Here is a 17,192-nt window from a genome sequence, read left to right on the forward strand (position 1 = left end):
TTCCGCAGGGGCGGCACCTTGGCTCAATTTTGGCGGGGTTTGTTTTTGCTCTGACAAGAATGTCCTTCAGGTTTTTATCCCTGCGGTACACCACGCGAGGTGGCTCCGCGGAGATGGAAGTCAGTCGTTTGCTTTGCCTAATTATGTTGAAGTGGCGGGAAAGTATGTTGTTAACTCGTGGCACCGATGAGGAGTAAGCTAGTACAAGATTTGTTTGGGAAGTTGTTTTGGATACTGTTTTTGGCTCCTTAATTCTGTCATTCCGGTTCACGTTGCGAGCACGTAGTATGGCATCGTCAATAATGTAGTATGGCATCGTCACGATGCCATACTACGTGCTATGTAACCTCGTCTTCTCTACACCTCTTCCTATAGATATATACATGCGGACCCTCAATCCATATGCGCTAGGTGCTATCATTTTCGGGAGTAAGTTGTCCACTTTACGATAGTTATTTTGTTTTAAGCGTGTATGCGTTTATATCCCTGTCTATACACCGGGCTGACAGTACAAATAGATGTGCTCAATCTGCCGTTGTGTTGTCAGTAGTGACCACTTTTCAATGGTATGTATGTATGTATGTATGTATGTATGTATGTATGTATGTATGTATGTATGTATGTATGTATGTATGTATGTATGTATGTATGTATGTATGTATGTATGTATGTATGTATGTATGTATGTATGCATGCTCTATTACCACAAAACAAAATACAGCACTGCGGAGGGAAAGCGGGGAAAAAAGGCTGCAGATTGACCAGCCCCAAATCACCATAAGACAAAAAGAAGCCGCAGAGCAAATCACCGTACTTGTCGACTCATTAATTCCGCACTGCAGGCCGAGTCGTCTTCGAACCGACCGCGGCTGCTGGCGCTGTGCCTGGCGGTCGCCTGCGGCACCTGCTTCCTGGCGGCGCAGTTGCTGGTGCCCCCGCCGCCGCTTGCCGCCACGACGGCCGAGCGGCAGCAGCCGCCTTCCGCCGCTGCGCCGCCCGCCGCCGCCGCGGCGGCGGCGGCGGCCGATTCAGACTCGCGGCGGCGTCGTCTTCCGCAGTGCCTCATCATCGGCGCCCGCAAGTGCGGCACACGAGCCCTCCTCGAGTTCCTGGCACTGCACCCGTCCGTGCAGAAGGCGCCCGACGAGGTGCACTTCTTCGACGACGACGAGCGATACGCCCTGGGCCTGGACTGGTACCGGCGCCGGATGCCGGCGTCGCGCGCCGACCAGCTGACCGTGGAGAAGTCACCCGCGTACTTCGTCACCGAGGCGGCGCCCGGTCGCGTTTGGGCCATGAACGCCTCGCTGCTGCTGCTCCTCATCGTGCGGGACCCCGTGGTGCGCCTGGTGTCCGACTACGCGCAGCTGGCCGCCAACCGGCGACAGCTGCAGCGGGAGGACGCGCCACCCTTCGAGCGGCTCATCCTGCTGCCCGACGGCGCCGTGAACGCCGAGTACCGACCCGTGCGCACCAGCATGTACGCCGTGCACTTGCGCCGCTGGCTCTCGCACTTCCCGCGACGCCAGCTGCACGTGGTCGACGGTGACCGGCTGGTGCGCGACCCGCTGCGGGAGCTGCGCCGCGTCGAGGCCTTCCTCGGCCTGCCGGCGCTCATACCGAGCGGCGCGCTGTACTTCAACCGCACGAAGGGCTTCTACTGCCTGCGCCCGAGGCCCAACGACACCGCGGGCCGCTGCCTCAACGACAGCAAGGGCCGCCGGCATCCGCACGTCCCGGGCCCCGTGGTCAGTCGGCTGCGCCAGTTCTTCGCGCCCTTCAACCGAGAGTTCTACCACCTCATGGGCAGAGACTTCGGCTGGCCCGAACAGTAGGACCTCCGAAAGAGGTCATTCGGCGCAGCTCGGTCTGCATTTCGCCCGAGGTTCGAGGCGCGTTTACAAAGTTGGTCTCCGCTGCGGTTTTCGTGGTGCACAGAGAAAGTGCCCCCTTCTTCGCAAGCACTCGTGTCAGTCACTTGCAAGAGCGGAAACGCTCGAAGAAAGAAAGAAGTCTGCGTGGAAGCGCCTTCTCGCGTCCAACGTCGACGTTATTTTATATTTGACAGCGAATTCCGAGGACGCAGTATTCGTAATAAGCGCGTCCACTTTCTCGATAGTCGGAAGATTATGCCAAATATTTTAAAAGCGAAATGGCCTATATGGCTTCTTGGTCCACAAGTTCGCTTCATTTATTTGCGCGCTTGGAAATTGGTCGCACAACGCTTCCCGCATTCTCATTTGATCTCCGAGACTCGGTGCGAGTCTAAGCAGGTGCGTCATTCACTCGTGTGCTGCCGTAGACAATCTGCCTTGTGTCCGTTCGACGTTCAAAACGCGACTGGTGAGAACACGTTTCGAGACAATCATATTTCTCTTCCGGTAGATGTCAACCGTAGCCTTTTTCTCGGTCTCCATCGAACTTCGGTTCCACACTGTTGCGCATTTTTGAGGCGAAATGACAATCAACTTCATGTCACTGATGCCAATACTCAAGCCCCGTCTCATTGCGAATACTCGCATAGAAATCATTGTTGCAGTTCGTGTTCACTTTCAAAAACTCCACATCATATAGGGCAATTTAATGGCAGCGCGTAGATGGATGCAGATTCGATATTGTCGGTGCTATGGAGCATAAACTCTTAGTCGATCGCAAGTACGGAATTTAGCGTGTGGTTCAGGAAACTTTGCGACATGAGCTTGCGGTGTTTATAAATGTGTATTTGAGGCTATCTAATCCGCTCCCTCTAAAAAGTATACCATGTCGTTTCGAATTAGATTGGTGGTTAGCAGCCATTGAATCGTGCAAGAGCCGCGTTTCGCAATGGCGACTCGCACAGATATTTGTCGACAATCATGGTTCGCCTTATAGCCCTCGCATGTATACACTCACTTTGCAGACAATCATGTTGTCCCGTAGCATTTCGAGAGCTTCTTTGTGAGCTGCCTTTCCGAGACAATCATTTCACTTTTGTGAATATCGACAACTCGACGTTCTTGACAGCCTTGACAAGTGCCAGCCAAATTGGTGCAAAGCATTAGCTGCTTCTATCTCGCTTAGACAAACGGTCTCACGTGACGCTCAAAGCCCCGTTTCTTTGTTATCCGTGGGGAAAAGTACTGCGCAACGTTGCCTACAAACGATTTAAGCCCGTTTCATCCATTTCTAGCGCCTAAAGGAGTACTGACACAGCCTAACCACATCGAGGCGAACTTGGTTTTAATGTGAACAACCAACAGCCACCTGCATCACGAGTTTGTGTTGGCTGCTGTGATCCTTGCGAGCGCGCTCTTTTCAACGGAAAGAGGGGGCACCTCCTTTACGGGCTGGCACGGGAGTACAAAGGCTGACGTCCTTGCCTCGGCAGGGCAATTCTGGGGGATCGCGCATATTTACAACATCCCAGAGGGGCAGCACCCAGGGAGCCTTCGTTGAAAAGAGTGTGCAACGCGGTGCTGATTGTGAACGCGGTTCTGTATGAAAACCATTTTGGGTCCTGCCTCACTCGGCGCTTTTTGAAACCGAAACTGCGACTAAATAAGCAACCGTCGCGCGCTCGAGCAAAAGACTTTTGCAGCCGTAATAAGTGACTCGTTAGCTACTTATTGCAACAGAAAAAAAAACGAGATTTTTTTTGTCAGTACTCCTTTACATAAAATAGGGAAAAAAAAAAACACATGGAAAGAACGTTGGTTCACAGTGTGAAGCCTTCTCTGTGTCACTTTCTGTGTGCTCGTGTTTTTCTTAATGCATCAAACTTCGGTATTCCAACTAGCCCAGCTAAGTGCTTTAAAAACGATGTATGCTCGTCCCTTTCATATAGGAGCAAAACATTCGGACATCTCTTCACAGCCCAGGCTGTTTACAGTGACGTCATTAATGTACCCTTGCTGCGTGTCGATAGCTGTTTTTTATTGCCCTGCTGTCACGGACTCACGACACGATGACATATCGGGCAGGCAGGCATTCGTAATGACAGTCCATTTGCGAGAAAAACAGGCTGAAAAAAAAACAAGAAAAGAAATGCGAAATTTTACGGGCTTTAAAGATGAATGTGACGCAGCGTTGCGCAAGCTTTCAGTGGCACCACCTGTTTTTTCCTCACGATGACTGCACAAATTGTCGGATTTCCATAAATCTGTAGCTACGTCACAAGCGCCCTTTCATTTTCGATTGTCAAAAACCGCAGTCATTATTGATTTATTTGATTCTCTTGTCATCTAGATTTGTATGCATACTTCCGCCTTGTTCGTAGGCTACTATATATGCCTTACAAAAATATCTTATTGTGATTGTGCAGCCTCGTTCCATTTTTTTTTGTTGTTTATTGCTTTACTTCTGTTATTCTCTCGCCTAACCCTGCATTTTTAAGAAATCCGTGACGCCATACGCTGGTTTTTAGTATTTGTTCTTTCGTGGGCGTCAGCCGTTTATTCTGGGGTATGTTAAGTTATTATTCAACGAGTAAATATGCTAATTATTATTATTATTATTATTATTATTATTATTATTATTATTATTATTATTATTATTATTATTATTATTATTATTATTATTATTATTATTATTATTATTATTGGGAGGGGTACAGCTGAAAATCGTCCACACTGTACGCATTTCTTCTTCGCCTGCAGTCGTGCTCTAAAAAATAGCAAGGTTGAAAGGTTAAAAACATCCTGTTGTGCATGAAGCGCTAGAAATTGGTTCTGAAATATCGCTAGCTATATATATATATATATATATATATATATATATATATATATATATATATATATATATATTATGTGTGTGTGTACGGCGGACAGAGTGAGCGACGCCAGCCTCCCCCCCCCCCCCCCCCCCCCCCCCCACTCGCGAACGAGTTGGTACGCCACTGCCGATAGCTACCACGGCCGAGACTACCGACATGCTGCCGACACAAACGTACAGCCGCGGCCACGTCTGTGTAGAACGCGCGAGCAGCCGGTTTAGTTTATTGCTCTGCGGGGCGACACCCTGAGGCAGTTTCGGGCTCTGACGGGGTTAGCCTGACTACTAGGCCGCGCATGCTCCTGACAAACCACGTCAGAGCCCGAAACTGCCTCAAGGTGCCTCAAGGATATATATATATATATATATATATATCCTGTAATAATAATATCCTACTTGCACCAGTTTGGATGGCAACATGTGCTTTTGTGAAGACAATCAGTGTTCGGCCGCATATGTAAACGCGCATAGCACTGACTACTGCGGAGATGTCAATAAAAAGAGCCAGTCAAGTTACTTGCTGTTTCGTTTCATTCACTCAAGCATGTTGCGAAGAGTCGAGTGGTGAGAAACACTTATTTTACTACCATCTCTCTTTCAGTGCGGCCTCTTTTGCATATATGTGACACTTTGGTTGCCCCATTCCTGTATAGGGACATCCTCAACCACACCCCCGGTTATTACAGTAGGGCTGCTATAGTCGCGGTGTGTCGTCGATAGAAAATTATCATCATCATGAAGCGGCACGCGCTCAATCGCGTATCCGAAGGCGAGCGTCGTAACCACTATAGGCTATGCAGACACGCGAGCAGATATCAGAGCCTTGTATTGTACAGTGTATAGTAGGGGGCGGGAAGGGGAGGACAGATGTGAGGAGTACAGAGAGGCTGAAAGGCACAGACTAAAAAAATATTAAAAAAGAAAGGTGAGCAGGGTAAAAGCTTAGTCAAGCCAGGACTGTGAGCCAGTCTTGCGCGACATTTTTCTTTTCATTTATTAATGCTGTCATCCTTCTTGAAGGGCTATTACAGGAGTGGAAGGTACATTGCAATATTATCATGCACTGCAATGTACGTACAGAACGAAATACTTTTTAAAAGAAAAAATATATATAACTGATATAAACTAATATAAATAATATAATATAATATATATAACTCACAGATGATATATAATATAGTAATGTAACACTAATATAGCAACAATAATATAAGTCACTGGCATATAGTTGAAAAAGGTACAACAACGATAACGGAAGAAACACAGGCATATAAAATTATAACACGTACAAGAAAAATCTGGTAACTAAATATGGTCATGATCTTAGAAATTCATTAATTCTGGCCAGAAAGATGTCTATAGTATATAGGCGAGGTTACGATATCATCGGGCTACGAATTCCGTCCTGCAATGCAGGGGCGGATTATCCAGGGTTCAAAGGGTTCAAATGAACCGGGCCCTCCGGTTGTAGGGGGCCCCCCAAGGGCCAGAAAAAATGGCCGACTTCGTTGTTTTGTTCGAAAAAGTTTAAACCTCCTGCTGGATTCCCCTGATAGAAACAGATTATCTATTTCAATAATCAACATACATGCTTCTAAGAGGTTGTTCGTTGCATAACGTGCATAATCTTGAAGTCAGTTCACAGTTCTAAAGTTTGTGGTAAAAACCTTTTACTCGCCCAAGACCATGCATCGTGTGGAGGGAAGGAGCTGATCCAGCGGATGGACACATAGAGCAGCCTGACGAGGATTTTAGCAGCTACGGTCCAACACGCAATACGAAAGCGTATAGAGGGTGGTTCCTGTTTGAAATATCGTTTAATGCGCTGAATGAAAATAACCGGTAAGAATCTGACGCATAGGTATGCTATAGTATGCTTTCATTATAGTGTAAACAACGCACCATGAAATATTTGTATGTAAAGGAACTTCCTGTTTACGCAAGGACTCCGAAGGCGTAATGGTTTGATTCTTCGCTTCTGGCATTGCCGTTGTCTTAATTCCTGATTGGTGCTTATATAGGGAAACTTAAGAGACCATCACTTGGTAAAGGTTGTGCACAGGAAATATCTACAACATATATCCACTATCTGGCCGCCAGCAGACCCTCACCGCAATTGCTTGAGCGTTGTGGTGGGGGTCTTCAATCGACCATCACTTTTGAACTTCTTTTACGCAATGCCCTGCATAGCACAGGCAACCACGGGCGTCTCAGGTGAACATGATGCTTCTCCGAGCCGACCGGATGCGCGCAGCTTGTTCGAGATCACATAACACCGCTGCCGCGCTCAACAATCCACGAGGCAGCACGGCTCTTATAACACATTCTTCGGTTAAAGAAATTTCGTGTGTGCACACGACCAGTGAAACCTTCATGCACTGGGGCCTTCCCTGTTCTTTGTACTCGTCGTTGTCCTGTCGCTGCAGAACAATCGGATACACTGACCTTAAAGGTAAGAGCTTCAAAATTTACATTCGTGCAAGTATTGGAAACAACTGCAAGCGCATTTCTTATATTTCGGCACATGGGCACTTTAAGATGGCTAACAGGTACAGTGTGCACGTTTCGTGCGAGAGTTGCAGAGCTTCTATTTTCTTTACTTTGCAAAGATTGAGGCACTACCAACATCTTTGCGAGACCCTTGGGAACATTAAAGTAATATTCAGTGGATCAGCATTTGAATACTTTTATTGCGAATATATTATTACGCAATGACTAAGTGGGTGCGTTTGCTCTTCTGTTGCTTCCGTCATTATCAACCAATTTTATGAATAAGCAAGTACGAGCTTTTCTTACTAACTTATTCAGAGCGGCCGATTTCGCCAAGCTTGGACATTTTGTGCCTCATTTTTGCCACCTTTGGAGACTGTCAGTCACCATTCATTGGAATGAGCGAGCATCGCTGTAATATTCACCTGAACCAGAACGCTTGAGAATGCAACCAGTTTCGAATATATGTGAACCATAATGATATAGAGATCTTATTGTAAAGTCCATTCCGGCTGTATCGTCTCATTCTGAGGACTTCCTTCATATTGTAGACAGATCCAGATCATGTCGAGACAGTAATCGGTAGACAGGAAGCAGCAGAAACCCAAACTACGCGATAAACTCTCGTCAGTGAGCTTATCGCCAATATCAGATTTCTTTGGTAGCGCTTCATTGTCTTGTTAAACTACCGTAATGTTATTCATAAATTTGTTTTGAGAGTATTCTTCATTGTCGCTCTTAGTAAAAATTATTTCTAGAAAAGCACGTGCACTTTGAATAAGTTACTTATAGATCATAAACTTACTTGGCTTGCGGGCTCTGTTACTGTACCATGCCACGGAAAAAGGAGTTCTCTGGCGCTCGAAGGCGCCATTTGGCAACGGAGAAAAAAAAAAAAAAACACCTCAGCGACACTTTAGAAAAAAATTGCCTATGCTTTATAGCTATTTTACCAGTGACAATTAGAGCTCGGCCAGTAATCCGTCGACCAGTGAGACCAGTGAAGATGACCCAGCAGACCGTGCGCTCAGCGAAACTGTTAGTTCCGAAGCAGGCGCAAGCGAGGCGCTCTCTTCAGTGGCAGACAATGCGTGCTTGACCTGTGCAAGCGACGTTTTCTCAGAACGCCGGTCATTCGATCCTTTGAAGAGCGGTGATGCGGTGATGTCGATGTCAGAGGGATGTTAGCACATTAATGGCAGTCACGTGTGTGTACACTGACATGGTATAAATGTGCCTTCTTCACAGAAATAAAAATCAGTTGTAAGTCAGCGCCTGTCGTCGTCTGTCTCCCTTTTGTGTTCGTCCAAACATTCGCGCTGTTTTCCCTCCTTTGAACAGCACTGCTCGGAACGGGCAACTTAATGGAGAAATGTTCTTCACCGCGCAGTTGCTGTGGTAATGTTCCTTGCAGAACGAGGGCTCTCTCTCGGAGGATCCAATCACTTACTCGGGTCTCCTCAAAATGGCAAGTTCCTTGGGTGTCTTGAACTGATCGCCAAGTTTGATCCTTTCCTTGCCGCCCGTATAAAGAATTTCGGGAACATTGGACGAGGCAAAACATCCTACCTCTCCTCAACCATTGTGGAAGAGGTTGTAGAAGCCCTCGGAGCTTCTACAAGTCCGAAAAAAAGTCCGAAAAAAAGTCTGAAAGTCCGAAAAAAAAATCACTTGCGCGGTTGAGAGTGCCAAGTACTTCTCTCGTTCAGTTGATACTACACCTGATTCGAGTCAGAGGGATCAACTTACAGTGGTCATTCGCAACGTTGCTAACGATGAGCCTGAAGAACATTTTCTCGGATTTTTGCCCATAACCAGACACAAAGGGGAAGGTCTCGCGAAGACAACGCTTGACCTCTTAGAAAATCTTGAAGTTAAGTTCCAAGACTGTCGTGGCCGGTCATACGACAACGCGAGCAATATGGCTGGAAAATACTCTGGCATGCAGGCTCATTTGAAGAAAATCAATCGGCAAGCAAATTTCATCCCTTGTGCTGCTCACTCCTTAATCTGGTCGGGGCGCATGCAGTAGATTCTTGTGGGCAAGCCGTTAGTTTTTTCGGGCTTGTACAACGTATGTACGTTTTCTTTGCCGCGTCCACTCATCGCTGGGCTGTACTCCAGGCTCATTTGAAACAAAACGCCACAGCGGTAATCCGAAAGCAAATCTCAGACACGCGGTGGTCAGCGCGAGTGGATGCAACGAGAGCTCTCGTGAAACGAGCAGAAGCGAAGAGGCAAAATCTTTGCTGAAGGCAATGTCAACATTGGAAACCGCGCTGATGGCCTAGTTTTCGAATAGAGTTTTGCAGCGCTTCAACGTACGCCACCAGCAAGGCACATCAGAGCCCCACACTTTCATTGAATGCTGCCATCAGCCTGATGAAATCATTGTGTGATTATGTATCCAGCTTAAGAGAGAGGTTTGACGAAATTGAAAAGCTTGCGAAGGAAGCGTCCGACAACGCTTCGTACAAAACAAGCTCGCAGAGAAAGCGAAAGCAATCTATACACGGTACGACAGCACTGCAGGCACAAGCACGCCAGAGCCACAAGATCCGTCCGCAAAATTTCGCTGTGAAACCTTCTTTGTCATTATTGACAATCTCGTACACGCTCTCACATCCCGCTTAAATGCTTACACCGAGGTCTGCTCGCAGTTTGCTGTTATTACAGACTGGAACTGTTTTTCAACAGCGCAGAGACGCCTGCAGGCAATGGACCTCGTGAAAAAGTACCCTTCTGATCTGGCTAACACATTTCCCGATCAGCTTGAACAGTACATTTCATATGCGAGCAACGAAGGTTGTCCTTCTGTGGCAGACATGCTGAAACTTCTAATTCGTGAAAAGCTTGAAGGTTCTTTCCCTGATGTCCATGTGGCTCTTAGAATTCTTTTGTGCTTAATGGTCACAAATTGCACTGGTGAACGATCATTCTGCAAACTGAAATTGATCAAAAACAGGCTCCGATCAACGATGACCGACAGCCGCCTCAGTGATTTGTCACTGCCGAGCGTAGAGACGGATGTTCGAGGGTAAATGTTGAAGAGCTCATCAACAAACTGTCTCAGCAAAAGGCACGAAAACGCTTGTAGAAACGTACATACCTTCTTTCTCTACTTAAAAGAATAATGAATACAGAACATGTTAATAGGTATACACGCCCCATTTCAAGGTTTCATTTCTACGAAAGAGTTCACAAATTTTCTACACTGTGTTTAAGAAGAAATATCTCGTAAAAATATCAAGATATTCCGCAGTTTAACCGCAGAAAAGATGTCTGCAATTAATATGTTTCCTTCTCCTATGGCCCTATGAAAGTGAATATTGCCTGCAAAAATGTAACCCTATCACATGTTTAAAAGCGATCGACTTGTGCATAAATGAAAATAAGTTATACATGGATCTCATTTTTTATAGGCGCCACCTTTTCCGAAAGATTTGCCCCCCCCCCCCCTTCCCATATTGAAAATATTTTAATTTTAAACCATCTGTATTACTTGCGATCAGTAGGCATATACAATATGCATAATAGCACTATATCGAAATGCTGCCTTAGAAGAGCTTAAATGTGTGTTGTATGAAATCAAAAGTAGCTAGACGATTGGTAGCGTATTTACCGTAAGTACGTGCGAACAGTTTCTGAAAAATTCCCACCTGTCAACTTCGGCAGTGCTCGCACGCAGGCAACCAGAGCGTGCGCTACCGAATCAGTGAAGCTGAAGCAGATAAAGGAATCCATTTTTCACAAAGGCGCTCCATGATTTTCGAGGAAAGATGTCCTCTCTTGAAATAAGGATAACAACGGCGTAGCCAGAAATTTTTTTCGGGGGGGGGGGGGTTCAACCATACTTTATGCATGTTCGTGCGTGCGTTTGTATGTGTGCGTGCCTATATACGCAAGCAAAACTGAAAACTTTCGGGGGGGGGTTTGAACCCCTCCCAACCCCCCCCTTGGCTACGCCCCTGCGCTATAGGTTTAGACGAATGGAAGAAACACACACGGTGCTTGGACTGCACTTCGAAGTGCCGTATGCATTCCTTCTTTTCGTCTAAACTTCTCGCACGGTTTAGTCTTCTTTCAGTATGATCCAACGAACCAGACCAATCTTAATGCTGTCCATGTGTGTTCGTCTCCTGACATAGTTAATTATTACGATGACAATCTCTCCACGTGCTCCGCAAGAAAGAAAATGCCCAGGTGATATTAAACACTCCGGAGAGTCCTAGAATATAAATATGGCTTGTGTTCTTTGCTGCTAAATCTAAAAAGCGTCAAGTCTCAAGCACGACCAGATGACAAAGCGGGAAAGAAAGGGGGCGGGGCGAGGGGCCCCCCTTATTTTTTTGAACCGGGCCCTCCGCACTGTTAATCCGGCCCTGGCGGCAGCAGACGCGATGGAGGGGCTTTATGCCGGACATTCTTGAAGGCTTTCGTATCTCTACCGGGACTACCCTGACGGCACACTGACATCTGCCTCCTCTACCGATCCCCTTTCACGCGCAGCCGGCGTCTGCCACCATGTTTTTCCTGCGGACAAGGTGCGAAGAACGCGACGCGCCTGTCACCCCCGCTCTTTCAGGCATGGTTCGATGTTGCAGGCGTGTTTCCGCAGAGGAGGCGCTGGAAAAGCGCTAGGAAGTAGAGGTTGAAAGCTTGGCTACAGTTGGTGATTACGGTCCTTAGATTTTTCCCCTCTTTTGGGGACTTTATTGGTGGTTGATCATGCGCACTCTGCCCCGGGCAAAAGGGACAACGCTCGGGAAGAACATGGAAACGAGCCTCGCCCGGTGATGGTTGTCACTACTACAGAAGTATCGCTATTATAGGGGGAAAAAAGAAAATACATAAACCCGGGGACTTTATTCTTGCCCACTTCAGCTCCATCGAAGAGCGAGGTGGAACGCTCCCGTTTTTGGATGTTCATTTAGTCCGACGACAAATGAGTCCGTGTACCAGGGGCGTAGCCAGAAATATTTTCGGCGGGGTCCAACCATGCTTTATGTATGCTCGTACGTGCGTTTGTATGTGTGCGTGTCAGGCCCGTAGCCAGGGGGGCGGGTGCCGGGGTGCCCCCCCCCCCCCCTATTTTTATGATACATGATGTTTTACCAAAAAGAAATAATGAAAATAGGCGTTTTCCTCAAATAGTCAAGGCTTTCAGCAAGTGCCCCCCCCCCCCCCCCCGAAAAAATTCCTGGCTACGGGCCTGGTGCGTGTATATATACGCAAGGAAAGAGGATTACTTTTAAGGGCTCGTTTTTGTTTGTTAGACACAATATTAATGAGAACTAACAGACAATAATGCCAAGAAAAGTATAGGGGGTGTTATTTGTAATAATTGGGATATAAATGTGAAGAAAGTAAAGTGGACGAAAAGATAACTTGCCGCCGGAGGGACCAAACCTGCGACAGACATTGGTATTTTAAGGGGTATTCAGACGGCGGAGAAATGCTCGGGGGATAAAGGCGAAGCCTAGTGACGTCAGCTCGCGAGGAGAAGTCTCCACAAATGCCCCCCATCTCACACGGACGAGGCGAACGGAGGGGGAGACCAGTGTTACTAGACTATTCTGGTGGCTTGCACCACCCGTTTGACGAGCTGCAGACTGTACACCCGCTGCCGCTCTTTGCAGGAGCAAGTGCAACAATGTGGCCAAACAAGAGCCCGAAATTTCGCTATATCCCCCACCGCCGGGGGATTGTTTGTCCTTTCTGGGAAAAGGTCCCCGTCTCTCCCGAGGAGGCGCGGGGGGGTCACGCCCACTCGCTAATCCGTGACGTCACGGTCACGTGATCCGCAATCCCCTCGTCTCCCCCGAGCATTTCTCCCCCGTCTGAATACCCCTTAACGTGATAGGGAAGTATGTGATAACAAATGTCTGACATAATTATGGGATGACAAATGTGTGATAAATAAACATGTTTTACCATTTCCCTTGCGTGTATTTAGTCTGGAGTCTTCGTCTTCGGGTGAGCGCTCGTCACCCTCCAGCTTTTTCGACGACTCACCGAAGGAGCTTGTGACGAATTTGTCTAAATGGCTGTCTAAGCTTGTTATGGCCGCTCGAATAATCAAACGGCCTTCACAGTAGATACGGAAGGTTCACAAACCAAAACTTCGAAAGGCGCGCCGAACCGGACTACACCGCGGAGCCCCCGTAGCCTTTCCTTCATTGCCAAGAAAAGTTTCCAAACACTTCATTCAGCACTTTCCCGTCGGCAACAATAGAGCTAGCGCGCTGAGTTCTCGGAAAAAATGGGCGTTACTCACAAACCAGCGTCAACGCTCGCCCGCTTGCTGCCACGCTCGAAAGATCAACATTCTAAAGAAAAATACCCAGGGGTTGTTTGAGAGCTTTTATGACAGAATCCGAGCACTGTGGGAAGCGTGACCGTGCAGCTAATCGATTTCGGCGGCGCTCTTGTGAAGGACGCTTGACTCTTGACACATTCTGAGTACACCCTCGGCATTCCATCGGAGACAGGGCTTTCTGGAACATTTGACAGAACTGTCTGAAGTAATAACTTTTTTTTTTGCTTTACAAAAACGAAAAAAAAAAAACGTCGACGTTTTTGGCGCCACACAGACCCTTCTACAGGGGTGACACCAGCTTCAGGCCGTGGGGTCACGCCTGTTGTGCCGAAGTCCATCGTAGTAGAGGCTCGGCAGCGTAGACCGGTTGACGATACCGGGTGTCGACTGGATGTGCCAGGATTCCAAAAAAAAAAAAAAAAGACAGAAAACGACGCGGGAGTTGTCAAAAGCGATGCGGTGGTCGTTCACCTCGCTGTGCTCTACACTTTCATGGAAGCACACTACTGCCCCGACACTACATTCTTGGGGGTCACGCACAGTTGCAACGCACATGGTTTTTCAGAAAGGAGGAGTCGAGGTGAGAGGAGAAGAAACGACGCCGCTTCCATAATCAGGCGTTGCGCCGTGCTCCCGACCGGGCTGCAGAAGTTAGGCGCCTTTTCCTCTTCAAACCACTAGTCAACTCCTGAGGAAGGGACCGAGCGGGTCCATAAACGTCGGGACCACCATGTAAAAACTAGACTCAAAATGTTGCATTTACGTAAAATTGATTGTGCCCTTTTCTCTTTCGTGTTGTGCCTTTGGAAATGCATAATTTCAGATTCAGGATGTAACCTTTAGCTGAGTATTTAAGCACCTTTTTCCCACGCAAGAATTTTCAAGCGCGAATAAGGCGTCCTAAGAACAGAAACTTGCCAACTTTCGAATTTAAACGTTCGCGCTCGAAGCGTACTAGCGCTCGAGCGTTAGCGTGGTAGCTGTGAAAGAGCAAAAATTAATTTTAGAAATGAAATAGCACCACACACCCACCAAGAAGTGTTTTAATCAAAATATAGAGCTAATAATTAAGCACTTACGATTTAGTCGGCTCGAGTGTCGCTTGCGCGACTCGGCGATTGGTGGGATTCAGCGCGAACTCGTTTACCCGCCATTTTGAATGCAGCTTGAGGCCCGGGGTGCAGCCGCGATGTCGGAATCGGATAGCGTGGCGGTTGAAAACAACTTGAAAAATGTGAGTCGAAAGCGCCGTGACACTTGCAAGCGTTGCAGCTTTGGCGAGTTCGGCGCCATCAATGCTGCGGGGCGCACTGACAGAGTTCCGGAGCGGAAGCCGCTCGGCCGGCAGCGCGCAGTTCTCGCGAGTCGCGCTAGGACTAGATCACGTTAAAAACAATGGCAAAAGGAGCTGTGCGCGGGCTGCTTTCCTAGGCCTAGCGCGTAGTCGCCGTCCGTACTTGCCTCGCCGTACGGTGTCGCCCGTTACGCTAACCGCATTTTCTGTCTGGAATTTCTTCAGCGAGCCGTCCGATAATAAAGCGGCCAGCGGTCCAGCTCACTTTTCCACTTGAGCTGCCAAAGCGCTGTGGAACGGGCTTACATCAACCGCCTGTTGTCAGCGGCATGATGCAGGTAGTGCGACTGTGGTGTGACTTGCGCGACTGAGCTTTACGATTGTGTCTGTCTCATTTTAGACGGTCAATCGCGCAAGCATGTTCAGACACCAAAGCGCCCGCACTTGTTGCGCAAGCTTCTTTTGTTTGAACTGTCGCTGCGCTCACCGGCAAACGCGTTACAACGTGTTGCCGGAAAAAAAGTGCAAGTTCAAATTCGGCAGCGAATGTTTGGTGTTTGCGATCTCCTGCATGATCAGGATATAACCGCGGCGGCGTTTAACGACACGAGTTTGCTAAATATAAGTAGGGCTCCGTGTTTTCGGAGTTTATTTTTCTTGAAATTCGGTGGGTGTCTTTCGGAGTTTATATTTTTGGAGGAAATTCGGCGCTTATCGGAGAGTATTTCTCGTAAATCTCCAATTCTCCGAATTCCGCCTTTAATTTTGCATTATAAGTTGTTGCAGTGTGTTCTTGTTAATTTTACTTCCGGTGAAAATGCGCTGCATTGTTGCTGATAAACCTGTTTTTCCATGCTTTCTCACTTCCTTTTCATTTACTCTTTCAGTAAGGCTGTTGATGTGCACTGCTGTGAACTCGCCAAAGGGGGGAGCTAGTGCAGCTGCTTCATTCTCCCAGCCTCCCTCATCATCTTGATGAAGGACCTATTAATATTATTATTCTCAATACCCCAAAATCTTAGATGAAATGATATCTGAACACGAAAACATGTGAACACAATAAGTGTATTTTATATGTCTGGAAGGTTTGAATGTGCAAACACATATACATACAAGCAGAAATACTTGAATGCAAAACACACCTACGTTTGTTTGTATTATAGCCTTAATAGACGTAAGCATACTTTACGAGGTTGCTGCCACTGGTGAAGGTATGCTCCTTTTGATTGATGATTGTCAGCCTTGAAAATGCCCTTTGAACGTTGAAAATGCCCTTTTAAAATTTGAGTTTATCGGATAAATCTAAATTGTCAAAAATTTTACTGCCAAGTGTTCGTTTTTTTTTTTTTCGAATTTATCCGAAAACATTGAGCCCTAAATATAGATGGCCTCGGATATTGCTGTTCGCTGCTACAGTTGGTTGCTTCAAATGGGAATTTGCGTTTTGGACAAAGCTGACATAGTACGTTCTGGTGTCAGTGGACTGGTGCGATAGCTGCAGTGTTTCTGCTGCAGTTTTGTTCATAAAGTGCAGACCTTTTCCATCTTACGTTTCCAATCTAGTTATAACAATGCCGTTGTGCAGATGTGAGTTGTTTGTATATCACCCTCTGACAGTGATATTTAGCTTTGCCTAACTGATCTTTCTACATCCTCTGTTGAATTTACTGCTCATGGCCGTAGCCAGAAATTGCTTTTGTGTTGTGTAAGAGGGGCCGTTTATGTATGTTTGTGCGTGTGTGCACACACTTATATTGCATCACACGTACAAAATGTAAGTAATGTGTGTGTGGGTTGAATCCTCTGTTGCTGCTGCTGGGGTATCCCCTCACTCGGCTGGATATGCATTGTCAAATGTAACTTATACGAGGCACAGTTTAATGCATCCTTTCTTCAGTATTTAATTGTAGGTGCCTTATGTACTGACCGAGTGTTGGCCACTGCCCTGGGACACAAGTGACGCATCCTGTGCCTCAGGAATGCAGCCTTTTACAGCAAAAGCTGTTATGAGATCACAACAGCTGATTTTGGTGGCACGGTTGTCCGTAACCACTCTCGTGCACAATGAGAAAAACCATGCATATATACATGTCAGGCAAGGAATCACGTTAACAGATGTAATATAGCATGGTAGAAGAATGAAATAACACGACACAGAGCAAATTGGGTGGCTTAAGTCTTCCCACCCTTTACAAAGGGCTCAGCCATAATTCTTCGTCAGCCACAGCATCAACATAGTGCACGTAATGCCTTACCGATGTGTAGTGGGTACCTCACTTCTTCACAGAATGAGGAATATTGGGGGTATTTCCCTACTTCGCAGGATTATGGTGACTCGTG

The 17,192-nt window shown here is 47.1% G+C and overlaps 2 protein-coding genes across 4 annotated transcripts in view; both read left to right on the forward strand.

The window, feature by feature from the left end:
* LOC119372306 (heparan sulfate glucosamine 3-O-sulfotransferase 1) overlaps positions 1-4,711 on the forward strand; it is a 28,481-nt gene extending 23,770 nt beyond the window's left edge. Inside the window, exon 2 of the mRNA XM_049419828.1 lies at positions 783-4,711. Coding sequence (XP_049275785.1) covers positions 783-1,835 — 1,053 coding nt within the window. The 3' untranslated portion in view covers positions 1,836-4,711. The remainder of the gene's footprint in view (positions 1-782) is intronic.
* Positions 4,712-14,635: 9,924 nt separating this feature from the next.
* Positions 14,636-17,192, forward strand: part of LOC119406839 (protein DEK) — a 58,787-nt gene continuing 56,230 nt past the window's right edge. Inside the window, exon 1 of one of the 3 annotated variants that reach the window (XM_049419923.1) lies at positions 14,636-14,792. In XM_049419923.1, the coding sequence (XP_049275880.1) occupies positions 14,718-14,792 (75 nt within the window). In that variant the 5' untranslated portion in view covers positions 14,636-14,717. Of the gene's footprint in view, positions 14,793-15,124; positions 15,191-17,192 lie in introns of those variants that run through there. The other 2 variants (XM_037673576.1, XM_037673577.2) reach the window with 2 other exon arrangements.

Source organism: Rhipicephalus sanguineus, chromosome 10 (genome assembly GCF_013339695.2).
Source record: "Rhipicephalus sanguineus isolate Rsan-2018 chromosome 10, BIME_Rsan_1.4, whole genome shotgun sequence".
NCBI lineage: Eukaryota > Metazoa > Arthropoda > Arachnida > Ixodida > Ixodidae > Rhipicephalus > Rhipicephalus sanguineus.